Here is a 27,132-nt window from a genome sequence, read left to right on the forward strand (position 1 = left end):
TCTCTCTCTTTCCACCTTCTCTCTCTCTCTTTCTTTCCACCTTCTCTCTCTCTCTCTCTTTCCACCTTCTCTCTCTCTCTTTCTTTCCAACAACAAAAACACACAAACCAACAACACACAAACAAACACACACAACACACACAACACCACCACACCCTCTCTCTCCTATCCCTCCCTCCCTCTCTCTCTCTCTTCCCTCTCTCTCTCCTTATTCCCTCCCTCCCTCTTCCTCCTTATTCCCTCCCTCCCTCTCTCTCTCCTTATTCCCTCCCTCCCTCTCTCTCTCCTTATTCCCTCCTCCCTCTCTCTCTCTCCTTATTCCCTCCCTCCCTCTCTCTCTCTCTCCTTATTCCCTCCCTCCCTCCCTCTCTCTCCTTATTCCCTCCCTCCCTCTCTCTCTCCTTATTCCCTTCCTCCCTCTCTCTCTCTCTCCTTATTCCCTTCCTCCCTCTCTCTCCTTATTCCCTCCCTCCCTCTCTCTCTCTCTCTCCTTATTCCCTCCCTCCCTCTCTCTCTCTCTCTCCTTATTCCCTCTCTCTCTCTCCTTATTCCCTCCCTCCCTCTCTCTCTCCTTATTCCCTCCCTCCCTCTCTCTCTCTCCTTATTCCCTCCCTCCCTCTCTCTCTCTCCTTATTCCCTCCCTCCCTCTCTCTCTCCTTATTCCCTCCCTCCCTCTCTCTCTCTCCTTATTCCCTCCCTCCCTCTCTCTCTCTCTCTCCTTATTCCCTCCCTCCCTCTCTCTCTCTCTCTCCTTATTCCCTCCCTCTCTCTCTCTCTCTCCTTATTCCCTCCCTCCCTCTCTCTCTCTCTCTCCTTATTCCCTCCCTCCCTCTCTCTCTCTCTCTCTCTCCTTATTCCCTCCCTCCCTCTCTCTCTCTCTCTCTCTCTCCTTATTCCCTCCCTCCCTCTCTCTCTCTCTCCTTATTCCCTCCCTCCCTCTCTCCTTATTCCCCCTCCCCCGCACAAGGCTGACACGGCTGGGTTGTGAGCGCCTCCGCCTCGCAGCCTCTAACATGAAGCTCTCTCCCCCACCACCCCCTTCCCAAAGTGGAAATGGTAAAAAAAACACCAATTCCTCCCAACACAATGCACGAAAAAGGGAAAAGAAAATCAAGAGCAGGGGGGTCGAGGGAGGGAGAGCTGCACAAACCCCAACGCCGCTACAACAACTTACTGATCTGGATGCGATTCCTCGATCATTTTTGTTCACCCGCCGCGGACATTTCTGCAAACTTCATTGTTTTTTCTTCGCTGTTGCTGTTGTTAAAAAGTTGCAATATTTGGGGGAGGTGGCTGCTTTTCCCCCCTCCTCCTCCTCCTTCTCTGCCCCTTTGCTCGATTGCCTGTTCCCCTTTTTCCCCCCTCTTGCTGATAAAGTCACATTCTTTCTGCTGGCTCGGGGCTGCCGCTGCCGCTGCCGTCTGTCCCCGGGGCAGCGCTGATTGCGGGCGGCCGCGCTCTGCACATCCAGCTGCCGCGGGGCCGCTCGCTCTCTCTCTCGCGCTCCGGGCTGCAGGCTGGGAGCTGGGAGCCGGGATCAAGCTGCTGCTGCTGCAGTGCAAAAAAAAAACCCACCCCCGTGTTTTCAAAAGCCCATTTTACTCCATTTTGGATTCGCCAAAAGGGAAGCAGGGCGGAAGCAATGACATCACCGCCACTAGCGGCACTTCGGCTAGGACAAGCAGCGCTCCGTGCGCTGCAACCAAAGAGTGCCGCTTTCGTAATTTCCCTTCACTTCGCCATTCACAAAAAAAACCCCACACAAAACTCTGTTGCATTGCATTGTACCTGGAGAGATTAGAGATACAGATTGCAAAACTGTTTCCTTTTTTTGTAAAATGCAAATATAATATTTATTGTCGGCGGAGCTGCTTCCTTTTATTTAGTTGACCTTATATATATTTTTTAAGAATGTGCTGAAGGTTTTCCCAAAAAGGATCGGGGTTGGCGCACTGATACTCACGCTGCCAAATCGGATGTGATTGTAATCAGGTAAAAGGAAATCTCAAGCATCAAGGTTGGCTGCTATTTATCAAAGAGATGAGATTGTGTGAGCCTTTTGCTTTTACATAAAGAGTGGCAAACGAGTGGTAAAGATCGTGAAGGGAAAAAGTGCATACTTGTATGCAGATTGCATCCTCCCTTTTTAAGCTAAGCGGGTGAAATATGCATGTTTTTCAAAGTGCTTTTTGTGGAGAGAAGCTTGTTGGAATTTTTTTGTGTGTGTTGGAAAATCACATGATGTCCTGCTGGAGATTTTAAAACCCATTTGAAAGAAGTGTAACGAAGGAAAAATAAACGATTTAATGCAGCCTCCACCCCACCCCATGCATGCTATATATACACACATAACTTACTTTAATCTTTAAACCCACAACTTTGCTCTGCCCTCCCCTTTTTTTCTAAAGTACTTGCGAAAAGTAGTACACGGTGCAGTTTCAAAGTTGGTGAGACATTCGCGTCGGAGTTGGGGAATGAAGTGTGGCGCCTCCTCGCGATAAATATTCGAATAACGCGAGATGCTGAAAATCAAGCTGCTGTTGAGAGCCGTTGCACACGTTTTATTTCTCTGTAATCGGAGAAGGGTGCTTGAGAATGTGAAATGACGGCGTATTAAAGCAGTCTGGATGCAATGCATTAAATTCGAATTGCAAAGGATGAAACAGATTTGTGAACTTCGTGTGCGTGGTTTAATGATTCTGGTCTCGAACTTGTAGCCTAAGGCTTTGGGGCTGCTCCTGTGGCATCACTCAAATTAATAGGATGTTTGGAACCGGGTTTTTTAAAAAAACGTAAGTTTTACAACACAGGGGTTTAAAACCATTATGAAACGTATGAGGCAAATTAAGTTTAGGTATTATTTCAGGGATGTCGAGTACTCTTACGGTTTTAGTTTGGTAATTTTAAATAATCTTTGCAAATTCTTTTTAAAAATTGTATTTTGAAATTGTGTGGCTATTTGTGTACTGTACACGTGGAGGTCCTGTGGTTAACACACACTCCTCAGTCAGAAGGTTGTGGGTTCACGAGCACAAAAATCTAGGCTGACACGCCAAGTGAGTGCTACACTGTTGGAGGTGCCGTCTTTCAGATGAGACATTAAACCGAGGCCCCGTCTGCTCTCTCAGGTGGACGTAAAAGATCCCATAGCACTATTTCGAAGAGGAGCAGGGGAGTTATCCCCGTGTCTCGGCCAATATTTATCCCTCAATCAACACCACAAAAACAGATTATTTGGTATATGTGGGAGCTTGCTGTGTGCAAATTGGCTGTCGCATCTGCAACAGCTAGAACATAAGAACTAGGAGCAGGAGTAGGCCACACAGCCCCTCAAGCCTGTTCCGCCGTTCAATACGATCATGGCTGATCCAGTCATGGACTCAGGTCCACTTTCCTGCCTGCTCTCCATAACTCCTTATTCCCTTATCGTTTAAGAAACTGTCTATTTCTGTTTTAAATTTATTCAATGTCCCAGCTTCCACAGCTCTCTGAGGCAGTGAATTCCACAGATCCACAACCCTCTGAGAGAAGAAATTTCTCCTCATCTCAGCTTTAAATGGGCGGCCTCTTATTCTAAGATCATGCCCTCTAGTTCTAGTCTCCCCCATCAGTGGAAACATCCTCTCTGCATCCACCTTGTCAAGCCCCCTCATAACCTTACACATTTCGATAAGATCGCCTCTCATTCTTCTGAATTCTAATGAGTAGAGGCCCAACCTACTCAACCTTTCCTCATAAGTCAACCCCCTCATCTCTGGAATCAACCTAGTGAACCTTCTCTGAACGGCCTCCAAAGCAAGTATATCCTTTCGTAAATATGGAAACCAAAACTGCACGCAGTATTCCAGGTGTGGTCTCACCAATACCCTGTACAACTGTAGCAAGACTTCCCTGCTTTTATACTCCATCCCCTTTGCAATAAAGGCCAAGATTCCATTGGCCTTCCTGATCACTTGCTGTACCTGCATACTAACCTTTTGTGTTTCATGCACCAGGACCCCAGGTCCCGCTGTACTGCAACACTTTGCAATCTTTCTCCATTTAAATAATAACTTGCTCTTTGATTTTTTTCTGCCAAAGTTAAACTCCATCTGCCAAATTTTTGCCCATTCAATTAACCTGTCTATGTCCTTTTGCAGATGTTTTTGTGTCCTCCTCACACATTGCTTTTCCTCCCCTCTTTGTATCTTTGGCAAACTTGGCTACGTTATACTCAGGCCCTTCCTCCAAATCGTTAATATAGATTGTAAATAGTTGGGGTCCCAGCACTGATCCCTGCGGCACCCCACTGGTTACTGATTGCCAACCCGAGAATGAACTATTTATTCCTACTCTCTGTTTTCTGTTCATTAGCCAATCCTCTATCCATGCTAATATATTACCCTCAACCCCGTGATCTTTTATCTGTGCAGTACCCTCTTATGTGGCACCTTGTCAAATACCTTCTGGAAGTCCAAATACATCACATCCAATGGTTCCCCTTTATCCACCCTGTTCGTTACATTGTTCAAAGAATTCCAGCAAATTTGTCAAATATGACCTCCCCTTCATAAATCCATGCTGGCTCTGCCTGACTGAATTTTGCTTTTCCAAATGTCCTGCTACTGTTTCTTTAATAATGGACTCCAACCTCTTCCCAACCACAGATGTTAGGCAAACTGGTCTATAGTTTCCTGCTTTATGTCGGCCTCCTTTTTAAATAGGGCCATTACATTTGCAGTTTTTCAATCTGCTGGGACCTCCCCAGAATCCAGGGAGTTTTGGTAAATTACAACCAATGCATCCACTATCCCTCCTGTTACTTCTCAAGACCCTAGGCTGCAAGGCATCAGGTCCAGGGGATTTATCTGCCTTTAGACCCATTGGGCCCAAGTTTCCACACGATAAAAAACGGGCGTCCCTCCGAGCTGGGCGCCCGTTTTTCGCGCCTAAAAACAAAATCGCGATTCTGGAGCGTTCTGCAGCTCCTTGTCTGCCTGGCGCGGCGCCCAGGGGGGCGGAGCCTACACTCGTGCCGATTTTGTAAGTGGGAGGGGGCGGGTACTATTTAAATTAGTTTTTTCCTGCCAGCAACGCTGCGCGTGCGCGTTGGAGCGTTCGCGCATGCTCAGTGTGAAAAAAACATTGGCACTCGGCCATTTTTGTAGTTCTTTGTAGCTGTTTAATTTTTGAACATTTTTTTAATAAAAGCACATTGCCATCAGCACATCAGCACTTGCAGCCTTCTCACTGTCTCCCCCCCCCCCCCCCGCGGGAAAGAACGGGCGCCTCCTCTCCCCTCCCCCCCCCCCCCCCCCCCGCGGGAAGAACGGGTGCCCCCCCCCCCCCGCGGGAAAGAACGGGCGCGGGCAGAATGGGCGCCCCCCCCCCGCGGGAAAGAATGGGCGCCTCCCCCCCCCACCCGCGGGAAGAACGGGCGCCTCCTCCCCCCACCCGCGGGAAGAACGGGCGCCTCCTCCCCCCACCCGCGGGAAGAACGGGCGCCTCAGGCTGACTGCAGAATTCTCCGTGGCTGAAGCACTTTCACACAGGTAGGAAGATGGTTTATTTAATCTTTTCTTTGCTTATAAATGTTTATTCAGGTTGGATTTATTTGTATAGTATTTGTAGAAGTATAAATAAGGATTTATTATAGAATTTAATGACTTCCCCTCCCCCCCCCCCCCCCTCCCGTTCTGGACGCCTAATTTGTAACCTGCGCCTGATTTTTTAATGTGTAGAACAGGTTTTTTCAGTTCTACAAAAATCTTCACTTGCTTCATTCTACTTTAGTTTGGAGTACGTTTTCACTGTGGAAACTTTGAAATCAGGTGTCAGTGGCCGGACACGCCCCCTTTTGAAGAAAAAATTCTGTTCCAAAGTAGAACTGTTCTAACTGACTAGAACTGCAGAAAAAAAAATGTGGAGAATTGCGATTTCTAAGCTAGTCTGTTCTCCACCAGTTGCTCCTAAAAATCAGGCGCAAATCATGTGGAAACTTGGGCCCATTATCTTACTGAGTACCACCTCCTTAGTGATTGTGATTGTGTTAAGTTCCTCCCCCCCCCCCATAGCACCTTGACTATCCACTGTTGGAATATTGTTAGTGTCCTCTGCCGTAAAGACTGATACAAAATATTTGTTCAGAGGTACAACATTACAACTGTGACTACACTCCAAAAGTAGTTCTTTGGCTGTAACATTCTTTGAGAGATCTGGTGATCGTGAAAGGCGCTATATAAATGTAAGTCTTTCTTTCATTGCTTGTGGTAAATCGCATGACTTGTTACTGCTTAATGTCACAACTGCTAAATTTAGGTGTCCTGCCCTTTTAAGGCCACAGAAGTCTAATTATTATAAGTACAGCCTGAAGTCAAACAAACTTTAATCGTTGCGTGATGAACAAAGTTGGTAAATTGGAATGTGCCTGTAAATTCTCGAGCCAGGTCAGAAGAAAAATAGCCTTTTATTGTAATTTTTGACACATGATGGATGTTCTCTAAACTTTTATACATACTAGTAGATCTCCCGTGGTGCTGGTCATGGTGGTTGGCTGAGATGTGGAGTGTTATACATTGTACTGCACCACGTGTTATTCTGTTGCTAAGGTGGAGTTGTTTTCCTGTAAAGACACAATGTCTGAATGTTGAATAAGTATGGCTCGAGGTCAATCTGAATTTATTGGTTACTAAAACAAAAGCAAAATACTGCGGATGCTGGAAATCTGAAATTAAAACAGAAAATGAAATACTCAGCAGGTCAGGCAGCATCTGTGGAGATGCAGCAGAGTTACCATTTCAGGTCGATGACCTTTCGTCAGAACTGAAAGATGTTCGTGATGAACAGCTTTTAAGTAAATGTAGAGCCAGTTAAAAGGGGGGCAGGTAAAGAACCGAAGGGTTTGCGGTTTGCGATAGGGTGGAGGGCAGGAGTGATTAAGCAACAAGTGATGGAGCAAGGTAATGGAACAAGATAAGAAACAAAAGGTGGATCTAGAGGAGCTGTGAATGGCTACAGTAGATTAGTGGCGGGGGGGGGGGAACTTGGACAATCTGGCAAGGAGAATGCTCCTTTTTAAAAATTTGTTGTATGTGATGTCGGCATCATTGGCAAGGCGAGCATTTATTGCCCATCCCTAATTGCCTTTGAGAAGGTGCTGTTGAGCCGCCTTCTTGAACCGCTGCAGTCTGTGGTGAAGGTTCTCACACAGTGCTGTTAGGGAGGGAGTTCAGGATTTTAACTCAGTGACGATGAAGGAACGGCGATATACTTCCAAGTCAGGATGGTGTGTGACTTGCAGGGGAACTTGGAGGTGCTGGTGTTCCCATGCACCTGCTGCTCTTGTCCTTCTAGGTGGTAGAGGTCGCGGGTTTGGAAGGTCCTGCCGAAGAAACCTTGGTGATTTGCTGCAGTGCATCTTGTAGATGGTACACACAGCAGCCACGGTGTGCCGCTGGTGGAGGGAGTGAATGTTTAAGGTGGTGGATGGGGTGCCAATCAAGCAGGCTGCTTTGTCCTGGATGGTGTTGAGCTTCTTGAACTGTATTCATCCAGGCAAGGGAAGAGTATTCTATTATACTCCTGAGTTGTGCCTTGTAGATGGTGGAAAGGCTTTGGAGAGTCAGGAGGTGAGACACTCATAGTGCAGGAATGAAGTTGTTTGGTGAGAGGACATTGCAGATTGGAAAACGTCTCCAAGCTTCAAGTTTGTGGTCAGAAATACCCAGCATGTGAGTGGGTTTATTTCTCTTTTTAAAAAAAAATATATATTTTGCCTCTTTTATCAAATAGGATGTCTGGACTGTGAGCAAAGAAATACATTACATTTATACATACATTTGTATTAAGTGATATAACAGGATGCAGATAGAACCAAATGTAACAAAGACTGACAACTCTCAAATTCAGGCCTTCTGGTTGCTGGGAGAATAGGCAAACTTGAGAATATTATACTAAAGAGACAAGTCAGAGGTTTCCCAAAGACTTTGTGTGAAGTAGCTACCCTGGTTCAGAAAATGCGAGTTAACTTAACATTCATACTTCTGCGTGCAAGGCTTCGAAGTAATGAGACTGCCTTGTAGAATCTCGAACCCAGGAGAAATGATTTGTGGAGGTATTGTGTCTGGATGCTTTTGGACTAATGTGGAATATTGAAACGCAGCTGCAGTAGATCTTTAGTTCCTGGCATCAATTTGGAGGTCTGGAGCACTAATCACTCTTGCAATATGCTAGTCATAAGACAGTCTGACTACATCTTCCTGATGTTGGAGGAAGTCAGTCCTGGCAGGGAGTAGGCTAGCATCTTGTTGTACACTAGTCTGTGTGGCTTTCCACTGTGCTGATACCAGCAACAGGAGGTGGAGCTCCTTTATAATCCTGCCAAGCAGGACATAAGTACCCTGAAGGAATTAAGCTTTGTAAAAACTCTGTTGCTAATGATGACGAGTAAGAATGAGTTTTCTTTATAATTCCCAACTTTTAGCCAACACTGTCACTTGTTTGTCTTAATGTAGTTTAGGTATGAGTCTGAATATTGTAACTAAAGAGAGCTTGCTGCACTTTGGATATAATTGGTAATGTAATATCTCCAAGTTTGCAGATGACACTAATCTGGGTGGTAGTGTGAGCTGTGAGGAGGATGCTAAGAGGCTGCAAAGTGACTTGGACAGGTTAGGTGAGTGGGCAAATGAATGGCAGATGCAGTATAATGTGGATAAATGTGAGGTTATCCACTTTGGTGGCAAAAACAGGAAGGCAGAATATTATCTGAATGGTGACAGATTAGGAAAAGGGGAGGTGCAACGAGACCTGGGTGTCATGGTACACTAGTCATTTAAAGTTGGCATGCAGGTACAGCAGGCGGTGAAGAAGGCAAATAGCATGTTGGTCTTCATAGCGAGAGGATTTGAGTATAGAAACATAGGGCCCAAGTTTCCACATGATTCGCGCCTGATTTTTAGGAGCAACTGGTGGAGAACGGACTATTTTAGAAATCGCAATTCTCCACATTTTTTTTTCTGCAGTTCTAGTCAGGTAGAACAGTTCTAGTTTAGAACAGAATTTTTTCTTCAAAAGGGGGCGTGTCCGGCCACTGACGCCTGATTTGAAAGTTTCCACAGTGAAAATGTACTCCAAACTAAAGTAGAATGGCGCCAGTGAAGATTTTTGTAGAACTGAAAAAACCTGTTCTACACATTAAAAAATCAGGCGCAGGTTACAAATTAGGCGTCCAGAACGAGGTGGGGGGAAGGGAACTCATTAAATTCGACAATAAATCCTTATTTATACTTCTACAAATATTATACAAATAAATCCAACCTGAATAAACATTTATAAGCCAAGAAAAGATTAAATAAACCATCTTCCTACCTGTGTGAAAGTGCTTCAGGCAGGGAGAATTCTGCAGCTGTTTGTGCCGCTGAGCGAGAGAGGGAGGGAGAGAGAGAGAGGAGAGAGAGGGGGTGGAGGGAGAGAGAGAGCGAGGAGGGAGGGGAGGGAAGAGAGGAGGGAGGGGAGGGAAGAGAGGAGGGAGGGGAGGGAAGAGAGGAGGGAGGGGAGGGAAGAGAGGAGGGAGGGGAGGGAAGAGAGGAGGGAGGGGAGGGAAGAGAGGGGGGGGGTCGGGGAACAGGAGCGGGTGTCGGGTTGGGGGGGAGGGGGAGCGGGTGTCGGGTCGGGGGGGGGAGCGGGTGTCGGGTCGGGGGGGGGAGCGGGTGTCGGGTTGGGGGGGGAGCGGAGCGGGTGTCGGGTCGGGGGGGGGAGCGGGTGTCGGGTCGGGGGGGGGAGCGGGTGTCGGGTTGGGGGGGGAGCGGAGCGGGTGTCGGGTCGGGGGGGGAGCGGGTGTCGGGTCGGGGGGGGGAGCGGGTGTCGGGTTGGGGGGGGAGCGGAGCGGGTGTCGGGTCGGGGGGGGGAGCGGGTGTCGGGTCGGGGGGGGGAGCGGGTGTCGGGTTGGGGGGGGAGCGGAGCGGGTGTCGGGTCGGGGGGGAGCGAGTGTCGGGTCTGGTCGGGCGGGGAGCAGGAGCTGGCCGTGGGAGGAGCCTCATTCACGCAGCCCCAGTGAGGCCATTCAGCCAGGGCTAGGGGCTGTGTGCTTCGGGCCCCTCCCACACAGTTCGGCGCCTGGAGCTACTGCACTTGCGTGCCGACTGTAGCGCGCATGTGCAGAGGTCCCAGCACTGTTTTCAGCGCTGGGACCTGGCTCCGCCCCCCCCACAGCTCGTGCCGGCTGCGCCAAGTGCCACAGGACCTGTAAGTCGGTGGAGAATACCGAGGATTTTTTTAGGCGCCGTTTTAGGCGCGAAAAACGGGCGCCCAGCTCGGAGGGGGCCCGTTTTTTTTCTTGTGGAAACTTGGGCCCATAGAAACATAGAAAATAGGTGCAGGAGTAGGTCATTTGGCCCTTTGAGCCTGCACCGCAATTCAATAAGATCATGGCGGATCATTCCCTCAGTACCCCTTTTGTGCTTTCTCTCCATACCCTTTGATCCCTTTAGCCGTAAGGGCCATATCTAACTCCCTCTTGAATATATCCAATGAACTGGCATCAACAACTCTCTGCGGCAGGGAATTCCATAGGTTAACAACTCTCTGAGTGAAGAAGTTTCTCCTCATCTCAGTCCTAAATGGCCTACCCCTTATCCTAAGACTATGTCCCCTGGTTCGGGACTTCCCCAAAATCGGGAACATTCTTCCCGCATCTAACCTGTCCAGTCAGGTCAGAATCTAATACGTTTCTATGAGATCCCCTCTCATCCTCTAAACTCCAGTGAATAAAGGCTCAGTTGATGACAGTCCAGCCATTACTGGAATCAGTCTGGTGAACCTTCACTGCACTCCCTCAATAGCAAGAATGTCTTTCCTCAGATTAGGAGACCAAAACTGAACACAATATTCCAGGTGAGGCCTCACCAAGGCCCTGTACAACTGCAGTAAGATCTCCCTGCACCTATACTCAAATCCCCTAGCTATGAAGGCCAACATACCATTTGCCTTCTTCACCGCCTGCTGTACCTGCATATCCACTTTCAGTGACTGATGAACCATGACACCCATTGCACTCTCGTTGCACCTCCCCTTTTCCTAATCTGCCATTCAGATAATATTCTGCCTTCGTGTTTTTGCCCCCAAAATGGATAACCTCACATTTATCCACATTATACTGCATCTGCCATGCATTTGCCCACTCACCTAACCTGTCCAAGTCACCCTGTAGCCTCTTAGCATCCTCCTCACAGCTCACACCGCCATCCAGTTTAGTGTCTTCCGCAAACTTAGAGATATTATACTCGATTCCTTCATCTAAATCGTTAATGTATATTGTAAAGAGCTGGGGGTCCCAGCCCTGAGCCCTGCGGCACTCCACTAGTCACTGCCTGCCATTCTGAAAAGGACCCGTTTATCCCGACTCTCTGCTTTCTGTCTGCCAACCAGTTCTCTATCCACGTCAGTACATTACCCCCAATACCATGCGCTTTGATTTTGCATACCAACCTCTTGTGCGGGACCTTGTCAAAAGCCTTTTGAAAGTTCAAATACACCACATCCACTGATTCTCCCTTATCCACTCTGCTAGTTACATCCTCAAAAAATTCCAGAAGATTCGTCAAGCATGATTTCCCTTTCATAAATCCATGCTGACTTGGACCGATCCTATCACTGCTTTCCAAATGCACTGCTATTTCATCCTTAATAATTGATTCCAACATTTTCCCTACTACTGATGTAAGGCTAACCGGTCTATAATTACCTGTTTTCTCTCTCCCTCCTTTTTTAAAAAGTGGTGTTACATTAGCTACCCTCCAGCCCATAGGAACTGATCCAGAGTCGCTAGACTGTTGGAAAATGATCACCAATGCATCCACTATTTCTCGGGCCACTTCCTTAAGTACTCTGGGATGCAGACTATCAGGCCCCGGGGATTTATCGGCCTTCAATCCCATCAATTTCCCTAACACAATTGCCTGCCTAATAAGGATATCCTTCAGTTCCTCCTTCTCACTAGACCCACTGTCCCCTAGTACAATCGGAAGGTTATTTGTGTCTTCCTTCGTGAAGACAGAACCGAAGTATTTGTTCAATTGGTCTGCCATTTCTTTGTTCCCCAATATAAATTCACCTGAATCCGACTGCAAGGGACCTACGTTTGTCTTCACTAATCTTTTTCTCTCACATATTTATTGAAGCTTTTGCAGTCAGTTTTTATGTTCCCTGCAAGCTTCCTCTCATACTCTATTTTCCCCCTCTTAATTAAACCCTTAGTCTTCCTCTGTTGAATTCTAAATTTCTCCCAGTCCTCAGGTTTGCTGCTTTTTCTAGCCAAATTATATGCCTCTTGGCTTTAACACTATCCTTAATTTCCCTTGTTAGCCAAGGTTGAGCCACCTTCCCCGTTTTATTTTTACTCCAGACAGGCTTGTACAATTGCTGAAGTTCATCCATGTGATCTTTAAATGTTTGCCATTGCTTATCCACCGTCAACCCTTTAAGTATCCTTTGCTCGTCTATTCTAGCCAATTCACACCTCATACCATTGAAGTTACCTTTCCTTAAGTTCAGGACCCTAGTTTCCGAATTAACTGTGTCACTCTCCATTTTAATAAAGAATTCTACCATATTATGGTCACTCTTCCCCAACGGGCCTCGCACAACAAGATTGCTAATTAGTCCCTTCTCATTACACATCACCCAGTCTAGGATGGCCAGCTCTCTAGTTGGTTCCTCGACGTATTGGTCCAGAAAACCATCCCCAATACACTCCAGGAAATCCTCCTCCACCGCTTTGCTACCAGTTTGGTTAGCCCAATCAATATGTAGATTAAAGTCGCCCATGATAACTGCTGTACCTTTATTGCACATATCCCTTATTTCTTGTTTGATGCTGTCCCCAACCTCACTACTATAGTTTGGTGGTCTGTACACAACTCCCACTAGCGTTTTCTGCCCTTTGGAATTCCGCAGCTCCACCCATACCAATTCCACATCATCCAGGCTAATGTCCCTCCTTACTATTGCATTAATTTCCTCTTTAACCAGCAATGCCACCCCGCCTCCTTTTCCTTTCTGTCTATCCTTCCTAAATGCTGAATACCCTTGGATGTTGAGTTCCCAGCCTTGGTCACCCTGGAGCCATGTCTCCGTGATGCCAATTACATCATACCCGTTAACTGCTATCTTTGCAGTTAATTCCACCACCTTCCGAAAACTCCTTGCATTGAGGCGCAGAGCCTTCAGGCTTGTCTTTTTAACAGCACTTTGCCCCTTTAGAATTTTGCTGTAATGTGGCCTTTTTTGTTTTTTGCCTTGGTTTTTTCTGCCCTCCACTTTTACTATTCTCCTTTCTATCTTTTGCTTCTGACTCCATTTTATTTCCCTCTGTCTCCCTGCACAGGTTCCCATCCCCCTGCCATATTAGTTTAACTCCTCCCCAACAGCACTAGCAAACACTCCCCCTAGGACATTGGTTCCGGTCCCTGCCCAGGTGCAGACCGTCCGGTTTGTACTGGTCCCACCTCCCCCAGAACCTGTTCCAATGCCCCAGGAATTTGAATCCCTCCCTTCTGCACCACTGCTCTAGCCACGTATTCATCTGAGCTATCCTTCGATTCCTACTCTGACTAGCACGTGGCACTGGTAGCAATCCTGAGATGACTACTTTTGAGGTCCTACTTTTTAATTTAACTCCTAGCTCCCTAAATTCGTCTCGTAGGATCTCATCCCGTTTTTTACTTATATCGTTGGTACCTATATGCACCACGACAACTGGCTGTTCACCCTCCCTTTTGAGAATGTCCTGCACCCGCTCCGAGACATCCTTGACCCTTGCACCAGGGAGGCAACATACCATCCTGGAGTCTCGATTCCGGCCGCAGAAACGCCTATCTATTCCCCTTACAATTGAATCCCCTATCACTATTGCTCTCCCACTCTTTTTCCTGCCCTCCTGTGCAGCAGAGCCAGCCATGGTACCATGAACTTGGCTGCTGCTGCTCTCCCCTGATGAGTCATCCCCCTCAACAGTACTCAAAGTGGTGTATCTGTTTTGCAGGGGGATGACCGCAGTGGATCCCTGCACTACCTTCCTTGCACTGCTCTTCCTGTTGGTCTTCCATTCCCTATCTGGCTGTGGACCCATTACCTGTGGTAAGACCAACTCACTAAATGTGCTATTCACATCAATCTCAGTATCGTGCATGCTCCAGAGTGAATCCACCCGTAGCTCCAGTTCCGCAACGCGGTCCGTCAGGATCTGCAGGCGGATGCACTTCATGCACACACAGTTGTCAGGGACACTGGAAGCGTCCCTGACTTCCCACATAGTACAGGAGGAGCATAACACGTGTCCGAGTTCCCCTGCCGTGACTTAACCCTTAGATTAACCTAATTGGGCAACAACAATGTTAAAATATTACTTATTAATTGGAGCAGGGAGGTCTTACTGCAGTTGTGCAGAGCCTTCGTGAGGCCACACCTTGAATATTGTGTACAGTTTTGATCTCTTAATCTTGCTATTGAGGGAGTGCAGTGAAGGTTCACCAGACTGATTCCTGGGATGGCAGGACTGACATATGAAGAAAGACTGGATCGACTAGACTTATATTCACTGGAATTTAGAAGAATGAGAGGGGATCTCACGGAAACATATAAAATTCTGATGGGATTGGATAGGTTAGATGCAGGAAGAATATTCCTGATGTTGGGGAAGTCCAGAACCAGGGGTCACAGTCTAAGGAGAAGGGGTAAGCCATTTAGGACCAAGATGAGGAGAAACTTTTTCGCTCAGAGAATTGTGAATTTGTGGAATTCTCTACCACAGAAAGTTGTTGAGGCCAGTTCGTTAGATATATTCAAAAGGGAGTCAGATGTGGCCCTTATGGCTAAAGGGATCAAGGGGTATGGAGAGAAAGCAGGAATGGGGTACTGAAGTTGCATGATCAGCCATGATCATATTGAATGGTGGTGCAGGCTCGAAGGGCCGAATGGCCTACTCCTGCACCTATTTTCTATGTTTCTATGTAGACAATGGAAATATTGGGGGAGAAATTCATTATCGCCCCATTTGGGACGCTAATTGTTAAAAGGTTGAAAAGTTAGCGCCAAGATAGAGGTGGAGGGCTGAATCAAGTGTTCGACTTCCTTCCTGGCATTCAATCCGCAGCGGACAGGCCACTGAGTTCAGCAGCACTGCACACTGTGCCGTGCAGCGCTGCCGGGTTCAAAGGCGACTTCCCTCCCTCAAAGGGAAGGGCCATCACTGCAGGCTCTGCAAAATAAAAAGTACCTACCTGGACCACCACGGCAGCCACGATCCCACCTGATCGTGGGGGGTGGCGGGGGAACTGGAAGAAAAAAGATACTTTTTTTTTACTAACTCAGCCACTTCGCCTCCTGCAGCTGCCGATGTTTTCACCCGGCGATGCTGCAGTGGACGGGAGTCAATTTTGGGTCCGGGACGATTACATCATGAGATTGGGGCACAACGCCCGTAGCGCTGCTGCAAAATACCTGCTGAATATGGCAAGAGTCGATGTCAGCGTGCGCCCAGTCACAAAGCCATTTGCATCCTACAGGAGGGGCAAAGGCAGCCAGTTTCACCCCCATTGACTTAGTCTGCTCGCTGATGAATATTACATTTCCTTTATTCTCTATCCCCATCCTGTTCTGTGCATATGTGCTTGTAGTGATTGGCCACTGCTTGTCTTTCAGATGTAGAAGGTGGTGTAATCAGCAAGAAGATCAGTTTTAATATCCACTAGTCTATTGATGAAGAATTGAATGGAACCAAGCCTGATTCCCTTGTGTAGCTTATGTGGTAACATTCTTTTATTATGTTCCAATCTTTGTATTCTTTGAGAAATTTCACAAATTGAACAGCTCACCTGATATACCACACGGCCAGCTTTCCAATGAGACCAATGTCATGAGCTAATGTTCTGACCTTGATATGTGGAGCTTCACACTTTCTGGACTGTTGATCATGCACTCCTGAAATCTAAAAGCCAGTGAGGTTTTTCTCATTGTAAGGGTGCATTGCCTGGTTTATCACTGGAGTTTGCACAAGTTTTGATGGGATTCACAGTAGGGATACTGATTCAAAGTTATTGGGGATGATTTTTCTATCTTTTGGTTAGGGACAATATTCGTCAGTCCACTCGGATGGACACCACTAATTGATGGGACCAGTTGAAATTGATAAGCAGCTGGTTTCTCAGATTGGACTTTAAAGAATCGAAGTACCTATATGATGAGGGTATTTCAGATCATTTGAAGAAATATGGTGCTCACCATTCCAACAGAGGTTAATTCTCCAGAAAGAATAACTAGGATTGATCCAATATTGAAAACAGGTGAGTGATTTTCTTGAGTCCATAGAGCAAGTTCGATCATATCATGTAGGAAGGATGTCGAGACCTTGGAGAGGTTACAGAGGAGGTTTACCAGGATGATGCCAGGGTTTATGGAGGAAAAGCTCGAGTGTGGGACTAATTGAACAGCTCTTTCAAAGAGCTGGCACAAGCACGACTGGCCAAATGGTGGCCTCGTGTGCTGTAAGTTTCTCTATAGTTCGTAATCTTGTACTTCTGATGAACCAATGACAGGAGTCCTGAATTTGTGGGTTTCTGTCTAGCAGGAGTGGGGTGGGATGGAATGGTAGCACCCCATTTGATGAAGCCTGGTCCCAAATCTTGGTGAGAAAACATTCTAGACACACACCAACTTTAATGCAACTGTATTTTTACAATCGAAGCATTATGGTGTGTTTGTTACCATGGTGCTTCACTTTAGGACATAAGCACTTTCAACCCTAGCCTTGTGCTTCATCCAAGTGCTACCTCAGTCGCAAAGATATGTGAGGTAGTTGGTTGCTCTGTGTGCATGGGAGCCTTTTAGGATTGGGATAGATGAGCCCTAAGGTGGAGCGGTGCTGCGTGTGTCTAGTCCTGGGTGCTTTCTGCCACACATGCAGACATCAGAAGTGCTGGTGGGAAAATCTAAAGATGTTGGCATTCTGAGACAGCACCATCTGTGCCCATTGTAGCTACACCATTGCTACTGAATATCTGCTCACCATGGCAACTGATCTGTGTGATAGCAGATCTCGGGCATCAGAGAAGCAAGATTTCCAGTTCACTGTAACTAATCCCAATCCTATTGAAACTGCAAGAGATAGTCTACTTCATTCTCTCTAAGCCCAGGTCTCTTATGTCTGCAATCTAAGTGTCCCTGGCAACATAAGAAATAGGAGCAGGAGTAACCATTTGGTCTCTTGAGCCTGCTCCCCCATTCAATAAGATCATGGCTGATCCCATATCCCTTGATTCCCTTGGTGTCCAAAAATCTACCAATCTCTGTCTTCAAGTGCCATTGGGATGTTTTACTACGTTAAAGGTGCTATATAAATACAAGTTGTTGTTGTTGAAGAATATACTCAACGACTGAGCATCCACAGCCCTTTGGGGTTGAGAATTCCAAAAATTCACTACTGTCTGAGTGAATAAATTTCTCCTCATCTCAGTCCTAAATGGCCGACCCCTTATCCTGAGACTCTGACCCCGTGTTCTAGATTCACCAGCCAGGGGGAAACCGACAGAAGGAGCACTGACTGCCCGTGGGGCCACTGGCATTGTGAGGCTTTTGCAGCAGAGACCCTGGAATTGCCACACATGGTGGGTGGTAGTGTTGCAAAACTGTCCAGACAAGGCAGTTCAGGTGCAGCTATTGAACTCTTCCATGAAGCCATTTTCTGAGAAGTATTTCCAGAATTTTGTGTTATTTCTGAGAAGCAAAGTTTGGTATGATCCACTCGCTGAAGTATCAACACCTGATGCTAAGGAATGATCCCTCTTTCAAAAGCTAGCCCCATGAGGTCCAAATCACATTCAATTGCTGAGAGAGCATGTACTTTGGCCTACTGGACAACACTACTCTCCATCATTTTATTCCCTTTTTTTCTTCCAGCCCCCACGTTTTTTTCTTTCTTTCCCTTTTTTTTTCCCCCTTCCCTTCTTTTCCCTCACCTGATCAACGGACAAGGTCCTTAACTAGCGAGCTACTTTTGTGTTTGATCTGGTGAGCATCAAGAAGGTAATGGTGGAGGGAAAATTGGTACCAATGCTTTGAAGCTCCAATGTATTTTGCCACAAGTTAACATAAGAACATAAGAAATAGGAACAGGAGTAGGCCATACGGCCCCTCGAGCCTGCTCTGCCATTCAATAAGATCATGGCTGATCTGATCATGGACTCAGCTCCACCTCCCTGCCTACTCCCCATAACCCCTTATCCCCTTATCTTTTAAGAAACTGTCTATCTCTGTCTTAAATTTATTCAATGTCCCAGCTTCCACAGCTCTCTGAGGCAGCGAATTCCACAGATTTACAACCCTCTGAGAGGAAATTTCTCCTCATCTCAGTTTTAAATGGGCGGCCCCTTATTCTAAGATCATACCCTCTTATTCTAGTCTCCCCCATCAGTGGAAACATCCTCTCTGCATCCACCTTGTCAAGCCCCCTCATAATCTTATACGTTTCGATAAGATCACCTCTCATTCTTCTGAATTCCAATGAGTAGAGGCCCAACCTACTCAACCTTTCCTCATAAGTCAATCCCCTCATCTCCGGAATCAACCTAGTGAACCTTCTCTGAACTGTCTCCAAAACAAGTATATCCTTTCGTAAATATGGAAACCAAAACTGCACGCAGTATTCCAGGTGTGGCCTCACCAATACCCTGTACAACTGTAGCAAGACTTCCCTGTTTTTATACTCCATCCCCTTTGCAATAAAGGCCAAGATTCCATTGGCCTTTCTGATCACTTGCTGTACCTGCATACTAACCTTTTGTGTCCCGCTGTACTGCGGCACTTTGCAATCTTTCTCCATTTAAATAATAGCTTGCTCTTTGATTTTTTTCTGCCAAAGTGCATGATCTCACACTTCCCAACATTATACAAGTTGTAGGCCAATGCTTCACAACTCAGAGTTTACCCCACGTGGTGAGTTTCCAATTTTGTGCATGTTGGGGGAAGGCAGTGAATCGAGGTAGGAAATTAAAATCGAGCAATATCGCCCTTACACCCTTACTAAATATGTACTTCACTTGCCTGACACTAGTCAATGTGCAGCTTTCATGGAGAGCTTAAAAAGGGTGGTTAAGTAAAAATATTTATGATGGGAAAGTAGCAGTTCCGTCTGGAATTCCAACAAAATTGCTATGGAGAGGAAGATACCAGTTGTGCACTTTGTGATTGTTGCTCCTTGTGGGGCTACCATCTAGTTCTCAATTCACAATTGTGACAGAATCCTTACCTGTAGCCTCCTATTAATGGCACACTTCACAGAGGCCATTGGAGGAGGTAACAGAGGTAAACCTATGGATGAAGCAATGATAAACTTGAATTTGCAAAGCCTGCAAGTAATAGGTTAATTATTCCACATGGTGGTTAGTGTGCAAATGATAGACTAGGAGAAAAGGGAGTAAAAGAAATGTATGTAAATGTACCTGAACCTATAAATTAGAAATCTATAATTGTAATTGCAACAGTGGAGCTTTTTATTCCAATGTGAAGCGGAGTGCAGGGATTGGCAGGTCGCTGTATAGATATCACTAACAGCAGAGGCAACAGTTCTTGGAATAATTCTGAATAATTAATCAGAGACTATGGGCTAGATTTTCAGTTTTAGCAAAAACAGTAGTTTTACGCTAAAATTATCATTTTCGCTGCGCTACCGTTTTTAGGCTCGCTTTTCGGCCTTAAATCAGTGTTGCATGAGGATTTGCGGCAACTTCAGTCCAGAGCCGACAGCGCTGCGAGAGAGGCCTTGGGAGGGGGGAATAAACAAAAACAAAAAAATTGCAAAAAACATTCACAACATCCTTATCTACTAAATCACTGAAAAATAATTTAAAAATAAAAACTTTAACTTGCCTTTTTTGCAGGTCTTCATACTTACTGCCGCTGGCAGGGCTGCACCAACAAGTTTGACCCTGTCGGTATTCTGGGCGCAGGATATGGGTCCCGAGAGAGAATAAAATCGATTGTGTTGTGTATCTGTAAAGCATGCACTCCCATGTTCTGCCATCCCTTGGGCGCACTGTATATAAGCCGGCCCCTAAGGTCTGTTCTTCACTCTGGAGTGTCTTATCAAAGACTGAGGTCACTGTTTCTTTAACCTCCCAGTGTGCAGCCTCATCTGTGTTAGGAACATCATAACTGGCGACGAGAATACGAATCCAATGCAAAGATGCAGCAAACTGTGGGCATCCTGGAGAAGTTCTTGGAGGGTGAGGACTGGGAAGCCTATGTTGAACGGCTAGACCAGTACTTTGTAGCCAACGAGCTGGACGGAGAAGGAAGCGCTGCAAAAAGGAGAGCAGTCCTCCTCACAGTCTGCGGGGCACCGACCTACAGCCTCATGAAGAATCGTCTGGCTCAGGTGAAACCCACAGATAAGTCGTATGAGGAGCTATGTACACTGGTTCGGGAGCACTTAACCTGAGGGAGAGCGTGCTGATGGCGAGGTATCAGTTCTACACGTGCCAGCGATCTGAAGGCCAGGAAGTGGCGAGCTACGTCGCCGAACTAAGGCGACTTGCAGGACAATATGAGTTTGATGGCTACCTGGAGCAAATGCTCAGAGTCTTTTTTGTACTGGGCATTGGTCACGAGACCATACTACGAAAACTTTTGACTGTAGAGACACCGACCCTCAGTAAGGCCATCGCGATAGCACAGGCGTTTATGTCCACCAGTGATAACACCAAACAAATCTCTCAGCACACAAGTGCTAGCAATGTTCATAAATTAACTGGAACTGTGTTTGCGAGCAGCAATGTACAGGGCAGAAACCACGAGTCTGCAACTGCCAGCAGGCCTCAGGTGACCCAGATGACTTAGGTGACCCAACAAAGGATGAATGCAAGGCAATTCACACCTTGTTGGCGTTGTGAAGGCTTCCATTGGGCCTATTAATGTTGCTTCAAAGGGTATGTTTGCAAGAGCTGTGGAACAATGGGGCACCTCCAACGAGCTTGCAAATGAGCTGCAAGCTCTGCAAAACCTGCTAACCACCACGTGGCAGAGGAAGATCGGTCCATGGTGGATCAAAGCAATTTCAAACCTTAGGGAGAGGAGGCAGATGCTGAAATGCATGGGGTGCACACATTTTCGATGAATTGTCCACCTATAATGCTAAACGTAAAATTGAATGGCTTACCCGTAGCCATGGAACTGGACACTGGTGCTAGCCAATCCATCATGAGTAAAAAGATGTTTGAGAGACTGTGGTGCAACAAGACATTCAGACCAGCCCTGAGCCCCATCCACACGAAACTGAGAACGTACACCAAAGAGCTTACCACTGTCCTGGGCAGCGCCATGGTCAAGGTCACCTCCGAGGGCACGGTGCACGAACTGCCACTCTGGATTGTCCCGGGCGATGGCCCCACACTGCTTGGAAGGAGCTGGCTGGGCAAAATCCGCTGGAACTGGGATGACATCCGAGTGCTATCACATGTCGATGAAGCCTCACGTACCCAGGTTCTTAACAAATTTCCTTCCCTCTTTGAGCCAGGCATTGGAAAATTTTCTGGGGCGAAGGTGCGTATTCACTTGGTCCCAGAGGCATGACCCATTCACCACAACGCGCGAGCAGTACCTCACATGATGAGGGAGAGAGTGGAAATCGAGCTGGACAGGCTGCAATGCGAGGGTATCATCTTCCCAGTGGAATTCAGCGAGTGGACCAGCCCGATTGTTCCAGTACTCAAAAGAGATGACACGGTCAGGATTTGCGGCGATTATAAAGTAACTATTAATCGTTTCTCGATACAAGACCAACACCCACTACCTAAGGCAGACGACCTATTTGCGACACTGGCAGGAGGCAAGACGTTCACCAAACTCGACCTGACTTCGACTTCCAGGAAAGAATGACTAAGAAAATAATAAAGAAAGGAAAGATAGATTACGAAAGTAAACTTGCGCAAAACATAAAAACAGATAGTAAAAGCTTTTACCGACATATAAAACGGAAAAGAGTGACTAAAGTAAATGTTGGTCCCTTAAAAGATGAGAAGGGGAATTTAATAATGGGAAATGTGGAAATGGCTGAGACCTTAAACAATTATTTTGCTTCGGTCTTCACAGTGGAAGACACAAAAACCATGCCAAAGATTGCTGGTCACGGGAATGTGGGAAGGGAGGACCTTGAGACAATCACTATCATTCGGGGGGTAGTGCTGGACAGGCTAATGGGACTCAAGGTAGACAAGACCCCTGGTCCTGATGAAATGCATCCCAGGGTATTAAAAGAGATGACGGAAGTTATAGCAGATGCATTCGTTATAATCTAGCAAAATTCTCTGGACTCTGGGGAGGTACCAGCAGATTGGAAAGCAGCTAATGTAATGCCTCTGTTTAAAAAAGGGGGCAGACAAAAGGCAGGTAACTATAGGCTGGTTAGTTTAACATCTGTAGTGGGAAAAATGCTTGAAGCTTCATTAAGGAAGAAATAGCGGGACATCTAGATAGGAATAGTGCAATCAAGCAGACACAACATGGATTCATGAAGGGGAAATCATGTTTAAATAATTTACTGGAATTCTTTGAGGATATAACGAGCATGGTGGATAGAGGTGTACTGATGGATGTGGAGTATTTAGATTTCCAAAAGGCATTCGATAAGGTGCCACACAAAAGGTTACTGCAGAAGATAGAGGTACGCGGAGTCAGAGGAAATGTATTAGCATGGATCGAGAATTGGCTGGCTAACAGAAAGCAGAGAGTCGGGATAAATGGGTCCTTTTTGGGTTGGAAATCGGTGGTTAGTGGTGTGCCACAGGGATCGGTGCTGGGACCACAACTGTTTACAATATACATAGATGACCTGGAAGAGGGGATAGAGTGTAGTGTAACAAAATTTGCAGATGACACAAAGATTAGTGGGAAAGTGGGTTGTGTAGAGGACACAGAGAGGCTGCAAAGAGATTTAGATAGGTTAAGCGAATGGGCTAAGGTTTGGCAGATGGAATACAATGTCGGAAAATGTGAGGTCATCCACTTTGGGAAAAAAAACAGTAAAAGGGAATATTATTTGAATGGGGAGAAATTACAACATGCTGCAGTGCAGAGGGACCTGGGGGTCCTTGTGCATGAATCCCAAAAAGTTAGTTTGCAGGTGCAGCAGGTGATCAGGAAGGTGAATGGAATGTTGGCCTTCATTGTGAGAGGGATGGAGTACAATAGCAGGGAGGTCCTGCTGCAACTGTACAGGGTATTGGTGAGGCCACACCTGGAGTACTGCATGCAGTTTTGGTCACCTTACTTAAGGAAGGATATACTAGCTTTGGAGGGGATACAGAGACGATTCACTAGGCTAATTCCGGAGATGAGAGGGTTACCTATAATGATAGGGATAGACAAGATAGAGGCAGAGAGGTTGTTTCCACTGGTCAGGGAGACTAGAACTAGGGGCCCAGAGGGTTGTGAATCTGTGGAATTCTCTGCCCAAGGAAGCAGTTGAGGCTAACTCATTGAATGTATTCAAATCATAAATAGATAGATTTTTAACCAATAAGAGAATTAAGGGTTATGGGGAGCGGGCGGGTAAGTGGAGCTTACGGCCAGATCAGCCATGATCTTGTTGAATGGCGGAGCAGGCTCGAGGGGCTAGATGGCCTACTCCTGTTCCTAATTCTTATGTTCTTATGTTCTTATACATGACGCAGGAGCTGGAGAAGTCTTCGAAGGGCCTCATCTGCATCAACGCACAAAAGGGACTTCATCTACAACAGATGCCCATTTGGAATTCGGTCGGCTGCAGCGATCTTCCAGAGAAACATGGAGAGCCGACTCAAGTCAGGACGACATATTGGTCACGGGTCGGGACACCGCCGAGCACCTATAAAACCTGGAGGAGTTCCTCCAGCGACTGGATTGAGTAGAGCTGCGGCTGAAGAGGTCGAAATGCGTCTTGATGGCAACAGAAGTGGAGTTTTTGGAAAGAAAGATCGCGGTGGATGGCATTCGGCCCACAGACGCCAAGACAGAGGCTATCAGGAACGCGCCCAGGCCACAGAACGTCACGGAGCTGCGGTCGTTCCTGGGACTCCTCAACTATTTTGGTAACTTCCTACCGGGGTTAAGCACCCTCTAGAGCCCCTACATGTGTTATTGCGTAAAGGTGAGAACTGGGTATGGGGAAAAAACAAGGCATTGCTTTTGAGAAAGCCAGAAACATTTTATGCTCCAACAAGCTGCTTGTATTGTATAACCCGTGTAAAAGACTTGTGCTAGCATGTGACACGTCGTCGTACGGAGTCGGGTGTGTATTACAACAAGCTAACGTTGCAGGGAAGTTGCAACCTGTCGCCTATGCTTCCAGGAGCTTGTCTAAGGCCGAAAGAGCCTACAGCATGATTGAGAAAGAGGCATAAGCGTGTGTGTTCGGGGTAAAGAAAATGCATCAGTACCTGTTTGTCCTGAAATTTGAGCTGGAAACCGATCACAAGCCCCTCACATCCCTGTTCGCTGAAAACATGGAGATAAATACTAATGCCTCAGCCCACATACAAAGGTGGACACTCGCGCTATCACTGTATAACTATACCATCCGCCACAGGCTAGGCACCGAGAACTGTGCGGATGCTCTCAGTCGGTTACCATTGCCCACCACGGGGGTGGAAATGGCACAGCCTGCAAACTTGTTGATGGTCATGGAAGCGTTTGAAAATGATAAATCACCTGTCACGGCCCGCCAGATTAGGACTTGGACCAGCCAAGATCCTCTGTTGTCCCTCGTAAAAAACTGTGTACTACATGGGAGCTGGGCCAGCATCCCCGTTGAAATGCAAAAGCCAATCAAGCCGTTCCTGCGGCGAAAGGACGAGCTGTCCATTCAGGCAGACTGCCTGTTGTGGGGTAACCGCGTAGTGCTACCAAAAAAGGGCAGGGAGACGGTCATCTTGGATCTCCACAGCACACACGCGGGTATAGTAATGATGAAAGCGATAGCCAGATCCCACATGTGGTGGCCCGGTATCGACTCTGACTTAGAATCCTGTGTACGGCAATACAGCGTATGTGCTCAGTTGAGCAACACGCCCGGAGGTACCATTAAATTTGTGGTCCTGGCCCTCCAGATCATGGTCGAGGATCCATGTCGACTATGTGGGTCCGTTTCTCGGTAAAATGTTCCTGGTGGTGGTGAATGCTTTTTCAAAATGGATTGAATATGAAATAATGTCGGGAAGCACCGCCACCGCCACCATTGAAAGCCTGATGGCCATGTTTGCCACCCACGGCCTGCCTGACATACTGGTCAGTGACAACAGGCCATGTTTCACCAATGCCGAATTTAAAGGAATCATGACCCGCAATGGGATCAAACATGTCACCTCAGCCCTGTTTAAACCAGCCTCCAATGGGCAGGCAGAGCAGACAGTACAAACCTTCAAACAGAGCCTTAAACGAGTCACAGAAGGCTCACTCCAAACCCGCCTGTCCCAAGTACTGCTCAGCTACCGCACGAGACCCCACTCGCTCAAAAGGGTGCCCCCTGCTGAGCTACTCATGAAAAGGACACTTAAAACCAGACGCTCGCTGGTTCACCCCAATCTGCATGATCAGGTAGAGAGCAGGCGGCAGCAACAAAATGTAAACGATGGTCGCGCCACTGTGTCACGGGAAATTGATCTGAATGACCCTGTGTATGTGCTAAACTATGGACATGGTCCCAAGTGGATCGCAGGCACGGTGATAGCTAAAGAAGGGAGTAGGGTGTTTATAGTCAAACTAGACTATGGACAAATTTGCAGAAAGCACCTGGACCAAACGAGGCTGCAGTTCACAGACTGTCCTGAACAACCCACAGCAGACACCACCTTTTTCGAGGACACAACACACACCCAAAGGATCAACAACACCACGCTGGAGCAGGAAATCGAACCCATCACGCCCAACAGCCCAGCAAGGCCAGGCTCACCTAGCAGCCCTGCAGGGCCAACAACATGCCAGCCCAGCGAGGGCATAGCCAACACACCAGAACAGACATTTGTACCGAGGCGGTCCACCAGGGGAAAAAAAGGCTCCCGACCGCCTCGCCTTGTAAATAGTTTTCACTTTGACTTTGCGGGGGGAGTGATGTTGTGTATCTGTAAAGCATGCACTCCCATGTTCCGCCACCAGGGAGCTCATCCCCTGAAGTCCCAAGGGATCCCAGCATCCCTTGGGAGCACTGTATATAAGCCGGCCCCTAAGGCCTGTTCCTCACTCTGGAGTGTCTTATTAAAGACTGGAGTCACTGTTACTTTAACCTCCCTGTGTGCAGTCTCATCTGTGTTAGGAACACAATAGATCGCAAATGCAATTTGTGATGTTGCACGTTGGCGCTCCTCTCCCTGGCGGTACATGGAAGCGCCGCCACAAAAAGGTACCCCGAAGATCCCGCCGACCGGGTTTTCGCCGCGGAGGGTCAAATACAAAGTCGTCGAAAATCTAACCCATTAAATCAACTTGCTGATTAAATATGTGCTGAACATGCTGAAGTAGGCAAAGCATTCATTTCAGGGATATTTTTGGATTGCACCTCAATTAATTAATCCTTGAAAGAAATCATTTTCAATCCTCCATACCACGGTGTCTATCCATCATTAATTGTTTGTCTTTCAGTAATATCCACTGAAGCTATGAAGAGATAAGACAAAGGTTGGTGATCTGTGTGGTGGTAATTTTATATAGAATTGCAAAGAATGTGCAGCACAGAAATAGGCTTTTCGGCCTAACACATCCATGCAGCGTTTATGCTCCACACGAGCCTCCTCCCACCCCTCTTCATCTAGCCCTATCAGCAAAGCTTTATATTTCTTTGTCCCTTATCTGTTTATCTAGCTTTCCCTTAAATGCATCTACACTTTTCGCCTCAACCACTCCTTGTGGTAGTGAGTTCCACAATCTTACCACTCTCTGGGTAAAGAGGTTTCTCCTGAATTCCCTATTGGATGTGGTTCAAAATGTGGAGGGAGAAGGTTCCTTTTTTTCCAAAATAAAAATATTCAACAGCTTCCATTTTCGACAAGACATGACGAGTCCCATCACAGGACACCTGTAAAAGGAGCTCACTTGGCATTCATTGGTAGAAATACCTGTCAAATGAGTTGTAAG

General features: G+C 46.9%; 1 protein-coding gene and 1 long non-coding RNA gene across 2 annotated transcripts in view; one reads left to right on the plus strand and one right to left on the minus strand.

Annotated features, from left to right (window-relative positions):
* Window positions 1–1,647, minus strand: part of LOC139272680 (sprouty-related, EVH1 domain-containing protein 2-like) — a 133,742-nt gene extending 132,095 nt beyond the window's left edge. Inside the window, exon 1 of the mRNA XM_070888767.1 lies at window positions 1,175–1,647. Coding sequence (XP_070744868.1) covers window positions 1,175–1,200 — 26 coding nt within the window. The 5' untranslated portion in view covers window positions 1,201–1,647. The remainder of the gene's footprint in view (window positions 1–1,174) is intronic.
* A 351-nt stretch (window positions 1,648–1,998) lies between these two features.
* LOC139272681 (uncharacterized) overlaps window positions 1,999–27,132 on the plus strand; it is a 40,132-nt gene continuing 14,998 nt past the window's right edge. Inside the window, exon 1 of the long non-coding RNA XR_011594940.1 lies at window positions 1,999–2,017. This is a non-coding gene — a long non-coding RNA (uncharacterized lncRNA). The remainder of the gene's footprint in view (window positions 2,018–27,132) is intronic.

Source organism: Pristiophorus japonicus, chromosome 9, assembly GCF_044704955.1.
Source record: "Pristiophorus japonicus isolate sPriJap1 chromosome 9, sPriJap1.hap1, whole genome shotgun sequence".
Classification (NCBI taxonomy): domain Eukaryota; kingdom Metazoa; phylum Chordata; class Chondrichthyes; family Pristiophoridae; genus Pristiophorus; species Pristiophorus japonicus.